At 38.9% G+C, this 17,892-nt stretch overlaps 1 protein-coding gene across 1 annotated transcript in view; it reads left to right on the top strand.

Annotated features, from left to right (window-relative positions):
- Positions 1-17,892, top strand: part of KCNH5 (potassium voltage-gated channel subfamily H member 5) — a 302,979-nt gene that overhangs the window by 79,004 nt on the left and 206,083 nt on the right. The window contains exon 7 of the mRNA XM_004738891.3: positions 12,863-13,289. Within this exon, the coding sequence (XP_004738948.1) occupies positions 12,863-13,289 (427 nt within the window). The remainder of the gene's footprint in view (positions 1-12,862; positions 13,290-17,892) is intronic.

Below are 17,892 nucleotides of genomic sequence, written 5' to 3'. Positions count from 1 at the left end.
AGTCTTGCAGAAGAGGATGCCTTCTGCTGCCTTACTGGTAACCCGTGATTTCTGCCCTGTATCCTTCTGAGTCTGAGTTCAGTTTATGGCAGTCTTATGAGTCTGAATGTTTACTTGGTCAGCATTACAGATACAAATATGGATTTTATAATCAAATGTCTTGTGTGCAATTTTCCAGAAGATGTCAGTTTTCACTGCAATTTGTTTGTGCTTATGTCATTGTGTCAGTCAAAATCAGCTACCTTTAGTTACATTCACATTTATACATAAGCTCATACTGCATTATGAATGGCCAAACTCAAAAGTTTTTGTTTGAACTTTTGCAGATGTTGTAAGTGTTTTGGCTGCAGTAAGTGAAAAGGCCTAGATGATAGGAGGTTGTGCAACTGTTGTTTTGTGATGATTACAAATCATTAGGCTAGCAGAATTTTTAACTCAACTATGCTAGAATTTTACAACCATTTGAATTGCTTGTTTTCAAGATTAAAATCTAACAAACATTTAATAGTAGCACATGTATTTAACAGTTTTACTTTTATTGGCAAAGAAAGTATTCATATTTAAGGAATAAAATTTCCGTGTACAGAAGCCTGTCAGTACATGCAATAAAGCTATGTCACCAGGACTGATAATTTCTTTTCTTTAGTGTGATTAATAAGCCATGTACATAGATTGAATTTTGAGATGTAGTACATTCAGAAATATAAAGGAATAGCTCAAGAGGGATGCATTTTTCTCTCAAAGTCATCCTTTAATTAAAAAAAAAATGCCTATGTGACTTCATTCATCCATTCATTCAACATGTATATATTGAACTACTTCTTTATTATAAATATTGGGAATCTTAGCAGTGAAGAAGCACACAAATCCTCCCTACCTTCTTGGAACTGTCAAAGAGAAATTGCACTGAACACTTGTTAAGAATGGGAAGAAAGGTTTTGTTCAAGACTAGTGGAGTAGAGGAGGGAGATTGAACTTTGCTGAAACAGAAGGCGAAGAAGTTAGTCAATGTGGTTAAACCACCTGTGTTTGCTAATTGGTGTCATCAAAGTTAGGCTCCTAATCTCCCACAGACACTGAGAGATAGGGGGGCTATTGTTGCTAATAAGTTTCAAAGGGATGGCTCCCAAGTCCTTCAGAAAGACATTCCTGGCTTATACAACTGACAAGAGTCTGGGAGAAGATTTATATCTCAAAGGGGTAGAGAAAGAATTTATAATTGGAAGCCTTCTAAAGTAAATGTTCTAAGAAAAGGGAGGTCAGGGGCCTAGAGTCAAGGAAAAAGCCTGTCTAAAGTTTAATCAGGCTGTGTTAAGGCTGTCTTTGTCAGAGTTTTTATTCTGGTGGGGAAAAACAGTAAACATATATGGAAAATTTCACACGTATATATAAAATTTCAGATGCTCTCTACATAGAAATAATACAGGGCAATAGGAGATAGGTAATGACTAGGATGATCAGGAGTTGAGCCATGTAAGAAAGCATGTACTGGGCTAAATGTAGCTGTTAGGTTAAGATTTTGTTGTTCTTGTTGCAAAGAAAAGACACTCAAGTAACCTGAAATGATGGGAGATATAATATAAAGACAGATACTTTTCAGAATTTTGGAAAAGAAAAGGGACCTTAGGAACTAATGGATGGCCTTGGACCATGAGAGCTATAGAAACCTTGGCCTTCTCAGCCAAGCCTGGAAGTGAGTGCTTGGCGGAAGAGTTAGGTAAGGAGGGAAAAGCTTACCAAAGGGGGGCTACCCTTTGACTACCTTCTTTGCACATCTCACAGCCTTGCTTTGAGATTGCTTTAACTTTTTATTATAGCCTTAACACCATATTGTTGCATATTATCATTCTGGTTGCTGGAAAAGGGCCACTTTTAGAAAATAATTTTGGAGGCCATGACTGTTCACTCCGCTCTTCTATTTTTTCAGAATTTGTAGATCTCAGTGTCCCACTGTTAGTATGATTCCCTTAGTCCTGTTGATATCCTTTCCTGTCTTGTCTTTACTGATGGAATTCTCACCTTCTCTTCTCCTTTGCTTGTCTTGCGGCTCTCATTTCCGAATATTCTTAACTTTCACCAGCACATGGTCCATCATGGCTACTTCAGCCTTTCTCTGCTTCAACTCTCACTCTCCATGATTCCCTCAGCACTTCTTGGACCAAGCATTTAGACTGTAAAACAAGGGTCTTAATCTATTTGAGGATGGGATAGTGAAGGGAAGTCTCTGAAGAGGGGACAGACCTGAAAGATAAGTAGCAGTTAGCCAGGCAGAAGCTAATGTTTAAAAACCCACAAATGAGAGAATATTACCTTTTTGAAGGATAGAATAAAGTTTTCTATGACTGGAGTGTAGAGGAAGAAGACAGAGATGCACAAGGTGAGAGTGTAGAGTTAAGGCAGGTTGCATTAAGGCATTTGGATTATTGTAAAGACAACAACAAGTTTCTGAAGATTTAAAGCATCCCCCAATTTAGTTTGCTTGTACATACATCATAATGTTCGAAAAAAATTTGAAGCTTTGGGCAATATACTTCTTTTTAGGGTATGTATTTTGGTCATGCTTTGTATTTACTGTGGACCCAATGGATAGTAAAAGGAAAATCTTTTTCAAAATAAGAGGCACTTAAAAAGTACATTATAGATGTTACTGAAGATAGGGATCTGCTCTTCATCTGTCTATTCATCTATCTATCTATCATCTATCTATCCCAGTGTTCTGATTAGAATATAAATTGGCTAAAACAGATGGTATGTACAAATTATCAAAGTTGAGATCCTTCTCTAAAGCATACTAACTAATGCATGGAATAATTAGGTTTATTTCCCCATGGATGTCTTGGTAGAAGGAGTTGGAGATGTGAGTTTTGAATAAGAAGGAGACAATGGAATTGGTTATCTGGGTTAGAGGTACAGATAGCAAATGTACTTTTGTTTTTAAATTGTGTTCTGCAAAAGAAAATGGAAAGGCACTATGTAGTCATTCATGTACATAATCTCTCTAGAGTAAGAACCCAGCACTTATCAAATGAAACTTACTGTTTTGTTGGTTTTTACCGAGTTGCCTTATATGGTGCTATCCATGAAGATGGAATAGCTATTAATTATTATTATAATATCAATGGTGGAGGAGTCAGAAATTATGAAAGATTTATTAATGGTTAGTTTATTCTTTAATGTATTCATTCAGTAAATATTTGGCACTACATGCAAGAGAGTGTTAAACAACATGTGAGGAATAAGAAGATGAACAAAACATATATAGTCACAAACAGCAAATGTCATAAAGAGAATGTACATGGTCCTTTGAGATTATATAATGAAATGACCTGATGTAGCCCAGACAGGAAAGTTTCCTTGAAGAAGCAATGACTGACCTGAGATCTGAATATGAATAGATGTAGCTAAGCTAAGGACAGAGAGCATGAAAGTTTAGCAGGTGCATAAACCCTTTGTTTGAGGGAGCAGGGCATTTCCAAAAGCTGAAGGTTGATGAAGAGTGAGCTTAAGAGTGTTGAAGGATGAGGTTAGAGTGGTAGACAGGGGTCACACCATGCAGGTCTGTGTAAACCAAAACAGTTTTTAGAACAATGGGAGGCCATCATGTAATTTTAAACTGGGGGTGATTTTGGAAGGTAACTCATATAGTGTTTAGAGCACATTGGTTGGGGTCAAAGAAATGTCTTGAAACTTATTAAGAAACATCTGTGGATCCAGGAGACAGATGCTAGTATCATGGTCTTAGGTGGTGACAGTGGAGATGGGGAGAAATGGATAAATCTGAGAGATATTTAGGAGCTAAGATGATTAGGATTTTAAGATACATTGGGATCAGAGATGTCAGAGGGGTGACAAGAATACTTCTCGGTTTCTGCTTTGCTTAATCAAATGGCTAATGCTGACATTTGCTCAGATATTAAAGGAGGACCAGGGACATGGTCTGCAATGGGAGCGTGCAGTTTCTTGCAAGTTTCTTGCAAACTCTATCTATCTATCTATCTATCTATCTATCATCTTTCAGTGAGAGACACATGAGATGTTTAAATGTCTATGGGAAGAATGTAGTTGAAGAGGGGAATGGTCAGGATTTTGAGCAGAGTAGAGGAAGTTGGAAAAATAGTGAGGGCATTAATTCATAAGAAAAGCAGTAAAACTATTAGGTAGTTGTGAGATGGTTTGAGATTAATGATAATGAGTTTATACTGGAACCAATCTGCCCTGTTCTATGTTCAAGATTATGACTTTCTTGACAGTTAACACAGGCATGAAGAAAGCTGATAATTGAGCTAGGATTTGGATTTTGATAGAAGTTATAATGAAGAGACAGAGATGTTAAGGAATTCAGGGTGTAAGGGTGTATAGTGTTATTGCCATTATGTGGCATAAAGAAGAGAGTGGAGAATGGAGAGAGTTGACAGTCTGATAAAAAGTAGGTCTGTTGGTGGACTGGAGTTTCAATAAGGTTGAACTACCATTGCATTGTAATTGAACCAGTTAACTCATCAGAGAAGAGGAAGTGGTCAGATAACTGGGTGGTTGAGTTCAAGACTTCAGAGCTGGAAAAATGTTTAGGATATGACAAATTTCAGATTATGATCATGTGATTGGGTGTCTGAGGAAAAGTGGAAAGATTATTGGAGAGGAATTGGTAAAGAAACTGTGAAGTCAAGGTATTGGAAGTCTCATCTACATGGGTAATAAAGTTACCTAGAGGATGGGAAAATTTTAGGTGAGGTTGGATTTGAAAAATGTTTAGGAAATATGTGAAGTAATAACTTTGAATTCTCTATTTTCATGGAATAGTCATTGGCACGAATCTATTTAAAGCAAAGTAGTAACACATTTCCCAATAAAAAAGATACATAATATCAGGCATTTGTATATTAAACTTTATTTTACATATCCATATCTTACCTATATTGGATAATCTTGTTAAAATGGGACCTTTCTATCTAGTAGGTATATATGTTGTCCCCAGTGTTGTCATACCAAGTCTGAAATTCTACGTACATAAAACACACGTGTTTTCCCCACATTTGTATCAGTTAGCTTTTCTCCCTGCATCAAAAACTACTCCAGAACTTTGTGGATATAACAACCACCATTTCTTTAAAACTCACAAGTCTTTGACGTCATTAATTGGTTCTGATAACTTGGGCTAGGTTTAACTTATCTCAACTATGTTTACCCATGCATTTGTGGTAGATTGCTGAGTTGCTTGGTAGCTGACAAATCTGGGATGGCTCAAATGGATGACTCAGAGGGCTGCTGCTTTGGTTTCTCATTATTTGAAAGCCTTATAGGTCTTCTTCCCATAGCCAGTAGACTGGCTTCCAAGACTGTGAGTAGAGGTGCTATCCTTTTTGAGGTCTAGGCTTAGAACTGACACAATGTCACTTATGCCACATGCTGTTGGCCAAAGCAAGTCCTAAGGCCAGCTCAGACTCAAGGGTTGGGGAAATAGATCTAATCTCTTAAAGGTAGGAGTTGCAAAGTCACATCGCCAAAGGATGTGGATACAGGAAGGAAAATAACCATAGTCTTCTTTTTTTCTCCTTGCAAACAATCTACCACAACATCCTGTGTGTGGGAATGCAAGATGTAGGTGAAACACTGTGCACTGGGTGTAACAAAGCCATGTTTCTGTTGTCACTCCCACTTGTTTGTCATGTATCCTTGGATAAGAAAGTTCTTGGCTCATCCCTTTTCTCTTTATAGAGCAAGAAGGAAAGAAAGTAGGAGAAAATATTAGCTCAGCCATTTGCCTACTGTCATTAGTGATGCTGCAATGAGAGCATCGATTTGTGTTTTAAATGGCTTTATCTTTGAAATACATTGTCTTTATGCTAATAGCATCCCACATCTCTTTAATGTGGGAATCCATTAAAAATAGCAGGAGCTGAGAACTCAGAGATGTCTCCTGGATATTGTTTGTTGTGCTCTTGTGGCCTGAGGGGCTTGTCAAGTAAGGAAATTAGCTGGAAAAGTAGAAGGCTGAGGACTGAAGGTTCTCCATTAGCCTTGCTGTGTTCTCTCTTACATTTCATGTGTTTGATGTTCTCTTCCACCTGTGCGACCCCAGGGATTTGTATGCTAAGAGCTCAGAGGTGGGGATGGAGGCAGAAAACTGGTGGGCCCCAGAGGAGTACTGGAAAGTGTGCAGTGAAATAAAGCAGACAATGAGTGAGCAGATAGAACTGGTAGAAAGTACGGAATCGAGATGTTGTTATCAAAAAGGTGGTAGTTCAGAAGGAGGGCACTTTTTGAGGATTGGCCTTCAGAAGTGTCCAGTATTATTCCATGTGTGAAATTCAAATTTAAACAAGGAATTAAATGCAGTTGTGACCCACTCTAAAGGTGAGAGTGAGTCATAAATAAGGAAAGCCTCTAATTTGAATACAATGTTGAATATGACTCCCCCTCCTCAAAAAAATCTTGTGATGCAGAAGAAATCCTTAATCTGAATCACGTACTGTGATGACATGTTAACAACACAGCAGTGACTGCTGGATTTTCCAGAACATAACATACTTAAAATGACAATTTTAAGTATGGCACTCATACTGGTATGGCACTGCTTCCTCCCCTTTCTCTGCCTGCCTCTCTGCCTACTTGTATCTCTCTCTGTCAAATAAATGAATAAAATCTTAACCCCCCCCCAAACCAAACAAACAACGTTTCCAGAACCCCATGATCCTCCTCATGCCCCTCGTAGTCACTACTCCTCCCCTAATTAAGGGATCCACTATCTTGACTTCTAATTCCATAGAAGAGTTCCACCTGTTTTTACACTTTTTATACAGGAAATCATATAGTACATAATCTTTTGTATCTGGTCTGTTTTGCTCAATATGATTCTTTTTAGATTCATTTTTGTGGTTGTATGGTTGTATGTAGATAGTCTGTTCTCATTTATTGTTGGGTAACATTCCATTGAGTGAATGTGTGGTTATGTATTTACTGCTTACACTGGAGAAGGACATTTACATTATTTCAAGTTTTAAGTATTTCATCAGTTTCTCTGGGTCTTTTTTTCCATTGGCTATCCCTTCCTGCTTTGTTGAAGAGTAGTTATTATTCTATCACATTTTAAAAGCAAGTCGTTTCACTTTGAGTTTTGGTTATAATGATGGCGTTAAATTTCCTTTGATACAAAACAGTGGAGAAAGAGAAAGTTAAAAAAACTTTCCAAATAAAGCAGACTTGGACTTGCCTATTTGCACATTATTCACTTTGATTAACAGTTTCTGATTTTATAAGAAGTTGAAGGGAACACTGTGGACAGATTCAAAGGTGAAATTTTGGGGTTGTCTTTGGGAGCAAACAGGAGTTTGATTTGACCTGAAAACTATTGCTGTGTAGAGGCCTGGTGGGAAACATCTTGGCAGCGCAGGTGGAGGTGGGCCTGGGAACCTTGAAGGCCTACAGTGGATACTGTGGTTAATGTGATACCTGTGATGAGTTCCTGGAGGGTACTGTGTATTAGAAAGGTGAATATGGCACGGATTGTTGGGGATAAGGACAGGAAGACTGCACAGCCATTGGTGGTTATATGAAATGCACTAAGAATCTGAGGTACTAGGTCTGAGTGATGCTTCCATTCATTCCTAGCTCTCTGACTTTGGACAAGTCATTTACTACATCGGAGCTTTGGTGTCCTCGTATGAACAATGGATATAGGAATCCTGCTGTTGTGGGGATGCAGTGAATTTGTCCATATTAGAGAGTTGCAGACTCTATAGAGTTCTAGGGCCTCCACATAACCCTGCAGTGGGCCACAGCTGTGCCTGGGTGGGGAGAAGATGGTGGCAAGGTGTTTCATCTCCTTTATTCAGTCATGTAGAGAATGGCCACATATAAGCTAGTATTGCAGGTACTAATGTACTTAAATTACACATTATACTCTAGGTATAATACAGAGTTTCAGACTGAGGTCAGATAGTGAGGTGCTTAGAAGCAGGGAGTCTGGAGCCAGACTGCTTGAATCTCAGCCTCTCTCTCTCTTTTTTTAAAAAAGATTATTTATTTATTTATTTATTTGAAAGATCACAAGTAGGCAGAGAGGCAGGCAGAGAGAGAGAGAGAAGAGGAAGCAGGCTCCCCGTTCAGCAGAGAGCCCAATGTGGGGCTCGATCCCAGGACCCCGGGATCATGCCCTGAGCCGAAGGCAGAGGCTTTAACCCACTGAGCCAACCAGGCACCCCAAATCTCATCTTCTCTTAATAGCCATATGAACTTAGTCAAATTGCTTAACCTTTCTGGGCTATGTTTTTTTTTTTAATTAAAAATTTTAAAAGATTTATTTATTTATTTAGAGAGGGTACATGCAAACATACAAGTTGGGTGTTGGGGGGCAGAGGGAGAGAGAGAATCCTGAGCAGACTCCCTGCTGAGCCTGGAGCCCGACCTAGGGGCTGAATCTCATGACCCTGAGATCATGACCTGAGCCAAAACCAAAAAGTAAGCCACTTAACTGACTGAACCACCCAGGTGCCCCTAGGCTATGTTTTAATAATGATACCTACCAAGTCAGATTGTGTTGGAGATTAAATTAGTTAATGCATATAAGGCAATTAGAACAGTAGCTGGGCTGTAGTAAGTGTTCAATATTATTGTGATTTTCTTTTCTAAGTAGCAATGATTGATCTTGCTTTCTGGTTGGTTTATTGTGTGGAAGTGTGTGGTACAGGCTTGATAAAATCTTTATTGTGTCCTTCTATTCCTGTAGCTCCAGCTATGATTCAGGTTACCTCTTGAGGATTATGCAGAATGAGTTTAACCCTCATCAGAGTCCTGTGTATTTGAACACGGTTATAATGCCCAGTCTCCTTTTTTCCATTTCCTTCCATATTTCCCAGTATGGTATTCTTCTGAGTTCCTTTTTTTTGGTAGTCCTCTGCCGAATATATATTATGTATCTCCTTCACTTGTGGTGGTCATTAGAGATTAAGGAGAATCTCTTTTTCCTACTCCTTGCCATGTCTTTATTAATGTAACTCAAAGTTACATTGCCTGTTTTGTTGCCTGTAATTTACTATTAAATCACATCGTGTCTATTATTAATTATCCCTCCCTAAATTTACTCCATCCACATTTGCTTGTGTTGTGTAAGTCTTTTCATACATTCATTGACTGTATTGACTGCTGAGCATATTACCATCGACAGAGCTTTGTAATTGACACTAGATATATTCTTCAAGGGGTCTAGAGTTTCCTAAAATGTCATGCATGCAAGCTAGATCTGTAATAAGGTGTTTTGTGGTACTTGTTGTGATAGAAATGTGCAAAGAGTATATGATGACATAAAGGAAGAACTCTTAACTCTCACGGTGGAGGAGATAAAGGTATGTCAATGAAGATGGTGGGAGACGGTGGAGATGTCGGGGAAATGCACACAGAGGAGACAGTGTTTGTCATATACTGTCATTAAGATGCTAGCCACCAAGAGAGTGGGAGGGACAAACCCTTAAAGAAGAAGGAGCAACTAGTAATGTGACATGAAACAGATGGGCCTCTGGGAACTACGTGTAGCTGAGTGTAGCTGGAGCATAGAAGGCAGGTGGAGGAATTGGTGGGAGAGATGCTGACCAGATGGGCAGACAATAGATTCTGAAGGACTTTGCATGTCATAGTGAGGAGTTAATACTTAAGCCTATAGGTATGAGGTAACAGTAAAAATTGGAGAGCCACAGTAATAAATAGATATGATTTAAATATACATCAGACTCGTAGCTGTATAGTGTGATCTGTGAATTAAAGGAAGTAGGAACAGAGCTAAGGTGGCTGATGGAGAAGTTTTTAGTGTAGCTAAGTAAAAACATGAAGTCATGATCAGAACAAGGCCTTGGGAATAGGAAAGAAGGGAAATTTTTGAGAGACTTACTAAGTAGATGTATTTTGAGCACTTACTTACATCCTTTGATAACCCTTGATAGTCAGCTGGACGTGGCAGTAGGCTCAGCCCTACGTCTGGGGGTTGGGGCAGGTAACGATGTCACTCACAAGAGTAGGGGATAGAGAACTCATTCAGTAGGAGCAAGGGATTCCCTTTGGGACCAGTTACCTTTTGAACACCTGTGAGATATTTAAACAGAGATATGTAGGGGGTGTTTGGCTTCTGTATCAGTAAGTCAGGAGATGGTTTTGTGCTATGAAGTAGACTGGTGAATTCCAGGTATAGAAGCGGTTGAATCAGGCATATGGGCTGAGGATAATCATGATGAGAACCCTAACACATCACAGAAGCATGGAGAGGGTATCCCTAGAAAACGATTTTGAAAGAGATGTTAGTTGGAGGGTTGGTAAAACCCAGAAGGGAGTGGTTCACAGAACCTGTGACAGAGTTTATAGTGCTTACAAAATATTTTGTAATGTTGAAGTAGTGTTGGACATGGCCATAAGAATGGTGCTTTTTGATTAAGTGGGGTCCTGAGCAGGTAACTTTCCGGGTAGACCAGCTCCTTTTGAGGAGCTCGGCTTGTGTCAGAGATCAGGGGAGCATGTCCTCCCACCATTTGGACCTAATTCTGGTAGGTCCTGATTCTCTGCATTCTGGTTGAGAGTGGTGACTGTTTTTTAGTTTGAATGAGAATAACGATTTTCTCTGTTTTTTTTTTTTTTTCCTTCTCTTTGTTTTTAAAGGGAAAAAAAAATCAGGTAGAAATGACTCTTCTGTGCAGTTTGTGTGTGTGTGTGTGTGTCTGTGTGTATATGTTAAGAGAGAAAGAGAGGGAAAGGCAGGGAGAAGCAGAGGGAGATGGAGATAGCGACTCTTAAGCAGGCCTCACACACAGCATGGAGCCCAGTGTAGCTTGATCTCATGACCCTGAGATCATGACCTGAAATCAAGAATCAGACGCCAAACCAACTGAAGCACCCAGGTGCCCCTTCTGTGCAGTACTTTACCAGAAGTATCATAGTCCCTTTGAAATTTCAAGCTAACTAGACAACAACATCCACAACAGCACCAGGTTTATTTTTTAATTTAGTTCTGTTTGATTTTGTCGTGCATTTGGACTACGGGTTTCTTTAGAGAAGAAATGAGGCATATTTATTTTAGTGCCCCGAGGTCCTAACTCAGAGGTTGGCCTATAGAAGTGCTTAATAAATGCTTATTTTTGTATTTGTTGTTCGTGATTACAAGGTTCCATTTCTGAAAGCTTCCAAGTTGTCTTGAATCTTCTTACCTTTCAAGATCTCGTGTCACTGAATTCTGCCATTTTGTCTTCTTAATTTTCATAATTCTACTTTTTTTTAACCGCTTAAAGTTCAGTATCTGTTTTCTCCCCTCAAGTGTTCAAGCAAAATGAGAATTTATTTTAAGGCTGCATTGATGCCACAGCATTTGAGGGTAGGAACTGAAATAGAGCCAGACCTAAGGTATTAAGCCTGAGACAGAAAACTGTCAAAATGTTCCTGCTACTTTCGTTTCCACAAGTTCTCTTGTTTCTACTTCTCTTTGTTCTCTCTTTAAAATATTTATTTTGAAATATCTCAGTCATATGCTACCATATGGAGTATAATATAACCAAATGCATTTTTAAAAAATTTTATTTATTTGTCAGAGAGCGAGAACACAAGCAGGGGGAGCAGGAGGCAGAGGGAGGAGCAGTTCCCCTGCTGAGCAGAGAGCCTGAAGTGGGACTCAATCCCAGGACCCTGGGATCATGACCTGAGCAGAAGGCAGGCACTTAACCAACCACCCACCCTGGCGTCCTAACCAAATGAATTCTTAACCATTTCACCTTAACTATCAAAAACCTTTTGATGCCAAAATTAGAGTCTTACTAATGGCACATCTGTCCCATTAAACCAACCAATTCCTCTATGTTGGTTGTAAGGAAGCTCAGAGTGAGTTATGCTAGACTCCTTGTCTCCCCCTTGGGAGAAAGAATTGGCAATAACAGAGTCATGACCCCATGAGGGGTCATGACCCCATGAGGTTTGGAAGTGATGGTCTGATGAGAGGCTTCCTGATCACAACTCTGTCTCCCCTCCCTGCATCAAGAATGAATTTATCCTCTTTCCCCACATGGCTTATTCTATGCTTCCCCCCCAAAAAAAAATTACTATGGGACTTCCAGTGTTTGAAGAAGGTGTAGGCTGTATTCCATTTGGATAATGTTGTATTGGATTTAAGCTTCTCAGCAAAATATGAATTACCTTGCTGCTGTTCCCTTACAGAACTCTTTTCTGTGACTATTGTTAGGGGATGATAGGATTTTGTAGATTATGTACCCATTTTATGTTCACCTCTTAACTTTTTCAGAACTCTACAAATTTAGTGCTTAGCATGACCGTGAGTAGTCATGGTAAGAGGTAGTGGAAACAACAATGGCCCCTGCTCATTCTCCTCACATGCCCAGAAACATTTCCTGTTTGCTTGCCAGTAAGATTGGGATTCCTTTCTCAGAAGTTTGGTGCTCATGGTTATTATAAAGTGAGAAATCAAAATAAATGTTTTCGAGTAGAGGATAAGTTTTATAGGCAGACATAATAAAATGCCTGGTTTCATCATCCTATTTCTATACTCTGTCTATATTGCATTTGAGTAATTTTCTCCTTTGGTTTTTCTCTGTGCTATTTTATACTTCACTTATGAAGACAGATTGGATCTCCCTTAGCTAATGTAAAGTTGTCTTATTTAATAATTCAGAAATATCTTATTTCTTGGTGGGAACAATCTGCTTTTTAAAAAAAGTTTCTTTACCATTTCAGCGTTTTTGTTGACTTAAAATCAGAGCTGTATTATGTGTATGTTCTTAGCGTATAGATGGGCAATCAGGTTCATAAAGGTAAACCATTGAATTGTTTCCCAGCCTTTTCTTTTCTGAAAGGGTCATGTCGTTTCTTTTCTTTTCTTTAGGGAATCAGCAGTCTCTTCAGTTCTTTGAAAGTGGTGCGGCTCTTGCGACTGGGCCGCGTGGCTAGGAAATTGGACCATTACCTGGAGTATGGAGCAGCAGTCCTCGTGCTCCTGGTATGTGTGTTTGGACTGGTTGCCCACTGGCTGGCTTGCATATGGTATAGCATTGGGGACTATGAGGTCATCGATGAAGTGACGAACACCATCCAAATAGACAGTTGGCTCTACCAGCTGGCCTTGAGCATTGGGACTCCTTATCGATATAACACCAGTGCAGGGATATGGGAAGGAGGACCCAGCAAGGATTCTCTGTACGTGTCCTCGCTCTACTTTACCATGACAAGCCTTACAACTATAGGATTTGGAAATATAGCTCCTACCACAGATGTGGAGAAGATGTTTTCAGTGGCCATGATGATGGTTGGCTGTAAGTATCTTGCTTTTTCTTTTTAAAATTAGACAATTATTGTTGTGGGCAGTTTTCCAGACTCCATTCTCTAACAGGATTAAAATGAAACTACTTTGTCCTCAGAAAGGCATTTAATCCATACTACTTGCATTGGTTTAATTTTTTATTCAGCCTTAGAAAATAAAAATGCAAAATAATATATTTTACTTTTTTAGAATATATTAACACATGAAAAACAGTGTGGATGGAGTGATACAAAAATCAGGATGGGAACTCTTTGATTTAATTCTGTTCACAGCATTCTATCTGGCAGAGCTCTTTCCCAGAGAGATCAGCATCTAGAAAGGCAGCATCTGGCATATCCCATAGGTTTTGTTGGCAGTGTATTAAATTCTGAAAAAGCAGAAGGGATATGATGGGAGATGCATAGTTTAGAAACTACTTTAGTTAGTAACTGAACTCTTGACTAGTGTTGATCTCAGGACAGTTTTATGTTGGTTTTTACAATTAAGACTCAGAAAAAGTTTTATAAATCTGGTCTTCATTACAAACACTCTAGGTTGAGTATTTATGTCTTTGAGAGAAAGAAAAGATTAGTAAATACAAGCTCATTGGGCAATGATAAAAGTGTCCACTATTTACCAGGCATACCTGAGTACTAAATGTCTGGATGTTGTTCAAGGGAGTAGAATGTTCTCTAAAGGAGTCAAAGAACATGTGTTCTCCACTCCGACTGAAGTTGGATTATGTTAGAAGATCAAAACCTTAGGATCTCCTATGTTAGGAGATACATATCAAAGAAGCTGTTTTAAAAGAAGATTTTGAGGGAAACTTCACCATCATTTACCCCTTCAAGTTGACTGAGATGATTTATTCAAGCCTAATCCTGACCTCTAGAGTAACCATAAGATCATTGTACTAGAGGTATGACTAGTGTTATAAGGACCTGTTAAGCCTTTGGGTCATGGTCTTTGGTTTGTGGATTGAGCTGTCCTTTCTGAGATTCTACATTACAGAGGTTTACATTTTGACACCAATGGGAAAATGTTAGGAGTCTAGGAGTGTCAGGTGGCCCATGAAATGTCAATATTTTGGGTCAGTGTAAGGCAGTTTTCACATTTTCGGAGTTGAGGGTTTTTGATAGCTATTGGAGCACAAGAGTATTGGCAGTTTGGCTTCCATCTCTCTGTATTCCTTTGTGCAGGTGCAGGTACAAGAATGCATGGGTTCTACTTGGCTGTTTAGAGGTAAAGAGGTAGACTGAGAAAGCCAAGTGCTGTCTGCTTCATAGGCTTTTAGGAGGAAGTCTGTTCCTATATACAAAGAGAACCTGATGACAAATTAAACTGCTGTCTACACACCCAACGTGATAAAATGTATTGGTGTGTTATAAATTCAGAAGACGACATTGCATCAGATGTGATATTTATTACTATACTGCTTTTAGTATTTATATAATGCATTTTGCCTTATACTTGAGCTTAGAGTTAAAAAAAATATTTGGAAGAAATTATTGATTCACTGGAGGCAGCAAAGATAGTATAGAGAAGGCTTTATGCCCTTTACCTGGTTTCTTCCAATAGTTATATCCTGTATAATCAATCCAGCATGTGATCGACATTGACACTAAAACATATATGTGTGTAGTTTTGTGTTGCTTTATCATGTGTTGATTGCTTTAACTACCACTGAAATCAAGATTCAGGGTTGTTCCATCACAACAAAAACCTTCCTTCCTCGTATTACTCCTTTATAGTCATACCCATTCCTTCCCCCAAAGCATCCTTAAGCCTTGGCAACTACTGTTTTTCTCTTCTATATAGTGTTGATTTTGAAAATGTTATGCAAATGGAGTCATTCAAAATGTGACCTTTTCAAATTGGCTTTTGACGTTCAGTATAACCCCTTGCAGGCCATCTAAATTGTTGAGTGTATCAACAGTTTATTCCTTTTTATTGCTGAGTAGTATTTCATGGTTTGGATATGTCACTGTTCAGCTGTTCATCTATTAAAAGCCATTTTGGTTGTTTCCAGTTTTTGCCATTACAAAGAAAGCTGCCATGAACATTTGTGTACAATTTTTTTTTTCCTTTGGATGTAAGTTCTCTGTTTTCTGGGATAAATATCCAGGAAACAGATTGTTGAGATGCACAATAAATGTATGATTAGTTTTTAAAAGAAGTTGCCAGACTATTTTGTAGAGTGGATAGACTAGCATAGTTAGATTTTTCTTTCTTTTTTCTCAAGATTTTTAAACAATAGGATAATGGGAAAATAAAATCTATATAGAGTTTTTAGTATATGTGCTGCCGAAGCGAGCACTAAAATCTATATAGAGTTGAAGGTTAGCACTGTTCACTTTGCTTCTCAGGCCCCAAACCTAGGAATCATCTTACATTGCTGTTTTTCCTCATTGATTACATGTTGTCATAACAAGTCTTATTGCCTTTACCTTCAGAATACATTTGATTATTTCTCTCTGCTTCTATAGCTTACCATTGAAGACCAAGTCACCCTCACTGGTCAGGACATTTACTATAATCTCCTATATGTTCCTTCTGTTTTCACTCTTGTCCCATAGTCTCTACCCAGAAGTGATGGGTGGAGCTAAAGAGTATTATGCTAAGTAAAAAAAAAGTCAGAGAAAGTGAGAGTAACCCCTTTTTAAATTTTATTTTATTTTATTTATTTTCAGTGTTCCAGCATTTACTGTTTATGCACCATACCCACTGCTGCATACAATAAGTGCCCTCCTTAATACCCATCACCAGGCTCACCCAACCCCTCACCCCCTCCCATCGAAAATCCTGTTTGATTCTCAGAGTCCACAGTCTGTCATGGTTTATCTAGAATAGCACCTTTTCCCCCTTTTTTCTTTAAATTTCTTTTCAGCGTTAACAGTAGTCATTGTTTTTGCACCACACCCAGTGCTCCATGCAATACATGCCCTCCTTAATACCCACCACCTGGCTGCCCCAACTTCCCACACCTCGCCCCTTCAAAACCCTCAGGTTGTTTTCAGAGTCCATAGTCTCTCATGGTTCACCTCCCCTTCCAATTTCCCTCAACTCCTTTCTCCTCTCCATCTCCCCATGTCCTCCATGTTATTCGTAATGCTCCACAAATAAGTGAAACCATATGATAATTGACTCTCTGCTTGACTTATTTCACTCAGCATAATCTCTTCTAGTCCCGTCCATGTTGCTACAAAAGTTGGGCATTCATCTTTTCTGATGGAGGCATAATACTCCATAGTGTTTATGGACCACATCTTCTTATCCATTCGTCCGTTGAAGGGCATCTTGGTTCTTTCCATAGTTTGGCGACCATGGCCATTGGTGCTATAAACATTGGGGTACAGATGGCCCTTCTTTTCGCTACATCTGTATCTTTGGGGTAAATAGCCAGTAGTGCAATTGCAGGGTCATATGGAAGCTCTATTTTTAATTTCTTGAGGAATCTCCACACTGTTCTCCAAAGTGGCTGCACCAACTTGCATTCCCACCAACAGTGTAAGAGGGTTCCCCTTTCTCCACATCCTCTCCAACACACATTGTTTCCTGTCTTGCTAATTTTGGCTATTCTAACTGGTGTAAGGTGGTATCTTAATGTGGTTTTAATTCGAATCTCCCTGATGGCTAGTGATGATGAGCATTTTTTCATTTGTCTGATAGCAACTTGTATGTCTTCATTGGAGAAGTGTCTGTTCATATCTTCTGCCCATTTTTTGATATGATTATCTGTTTTGTGTTTGTAGCCCATTTAAGGTAAATAAGATCACACCATTTCTTTGCTTGAAGCCCTCCAATGTTTTCCATTGCATATAATATAAAATCTAGATTCCCTACCCTTCTAAATCTTCATGGTCTGGCTGTTGCCAAGTTCGATGAAAGTAGTGTATTTGCCTGTTTTTTGCTTCTGTATACTCAGCTTCTGAACAGTTTTTAATGCCATACTCAATCTCAGTTTGTTGTATGAATGAATGAACCTGAAGATGGCCTTTGTGGTTATAATGAGAATTTCCTGTTCTTGAATCCACTCCAGATAGGTCTCTGATGAAGATACATGCTAGGATAATGTGCACGCTTCAGGTTTTGTCACTGATTCCTTTGTGAAAGCCCTGAGTTCACCTATGTCTCCCTCTGGGAATGTGGCTCCTATCACTGGACTGCTCCAACTCTTAAGTTTCTAAGCCCCTGATGATAAGATCTAAGAGGATAGTTAGTGAAAGCACCAACAACCCTTTCTCCCACCACTTTTTACTCTCCACCTTTTGAATCTACCTGCATTGAAAATTTTCACGTAGATTGAGTTGAATTTTCAAAACTTCATTTGGTTCATATTGGTTCCATTCTTTCTCTACTTCATGTATGGCTAATTCTATTGATATATCTAAATGTCTTTCTCCTTCTTTTATCTTTATTTAGTTCCTACCTTGATTTCAAGATGAAGACCTGGTCTTAAATTTGGTCCTTTTCTGAGTTTCTGCTATATTCTTTTAACACCTGAGCATTGGTTTTCTGTTTATAAACTTGTTTCTGACACTTCTTTTGCCTATTGACTTTGGTTTTCTTTTTATGCCTCAAGTCCAGTTTCTATTGCCAGAAGTGAACAGGAGTGC

This window comes from Mustela putorius, unplaced genomic scaffold (genome assembly GCF_011764305.1).
Source record: "Mustela putorius furo isolate JIRA1106 unplaced genomic scaffold, ASM1176430v1.1 tig00000129_pilon_pilon_pilon, whole genome shotgun sequence".
NCBI lineage: Eukaryota > Metazoa > Chordata > Mammalia > Carnivora > Mustelidae > Mustela > Mustela putorius.
The sequence above is the reverse complement of the archived record's forward strand: the minus strand, read 5'-3'. Positions and strand labels throughout refer to the sequence as shown.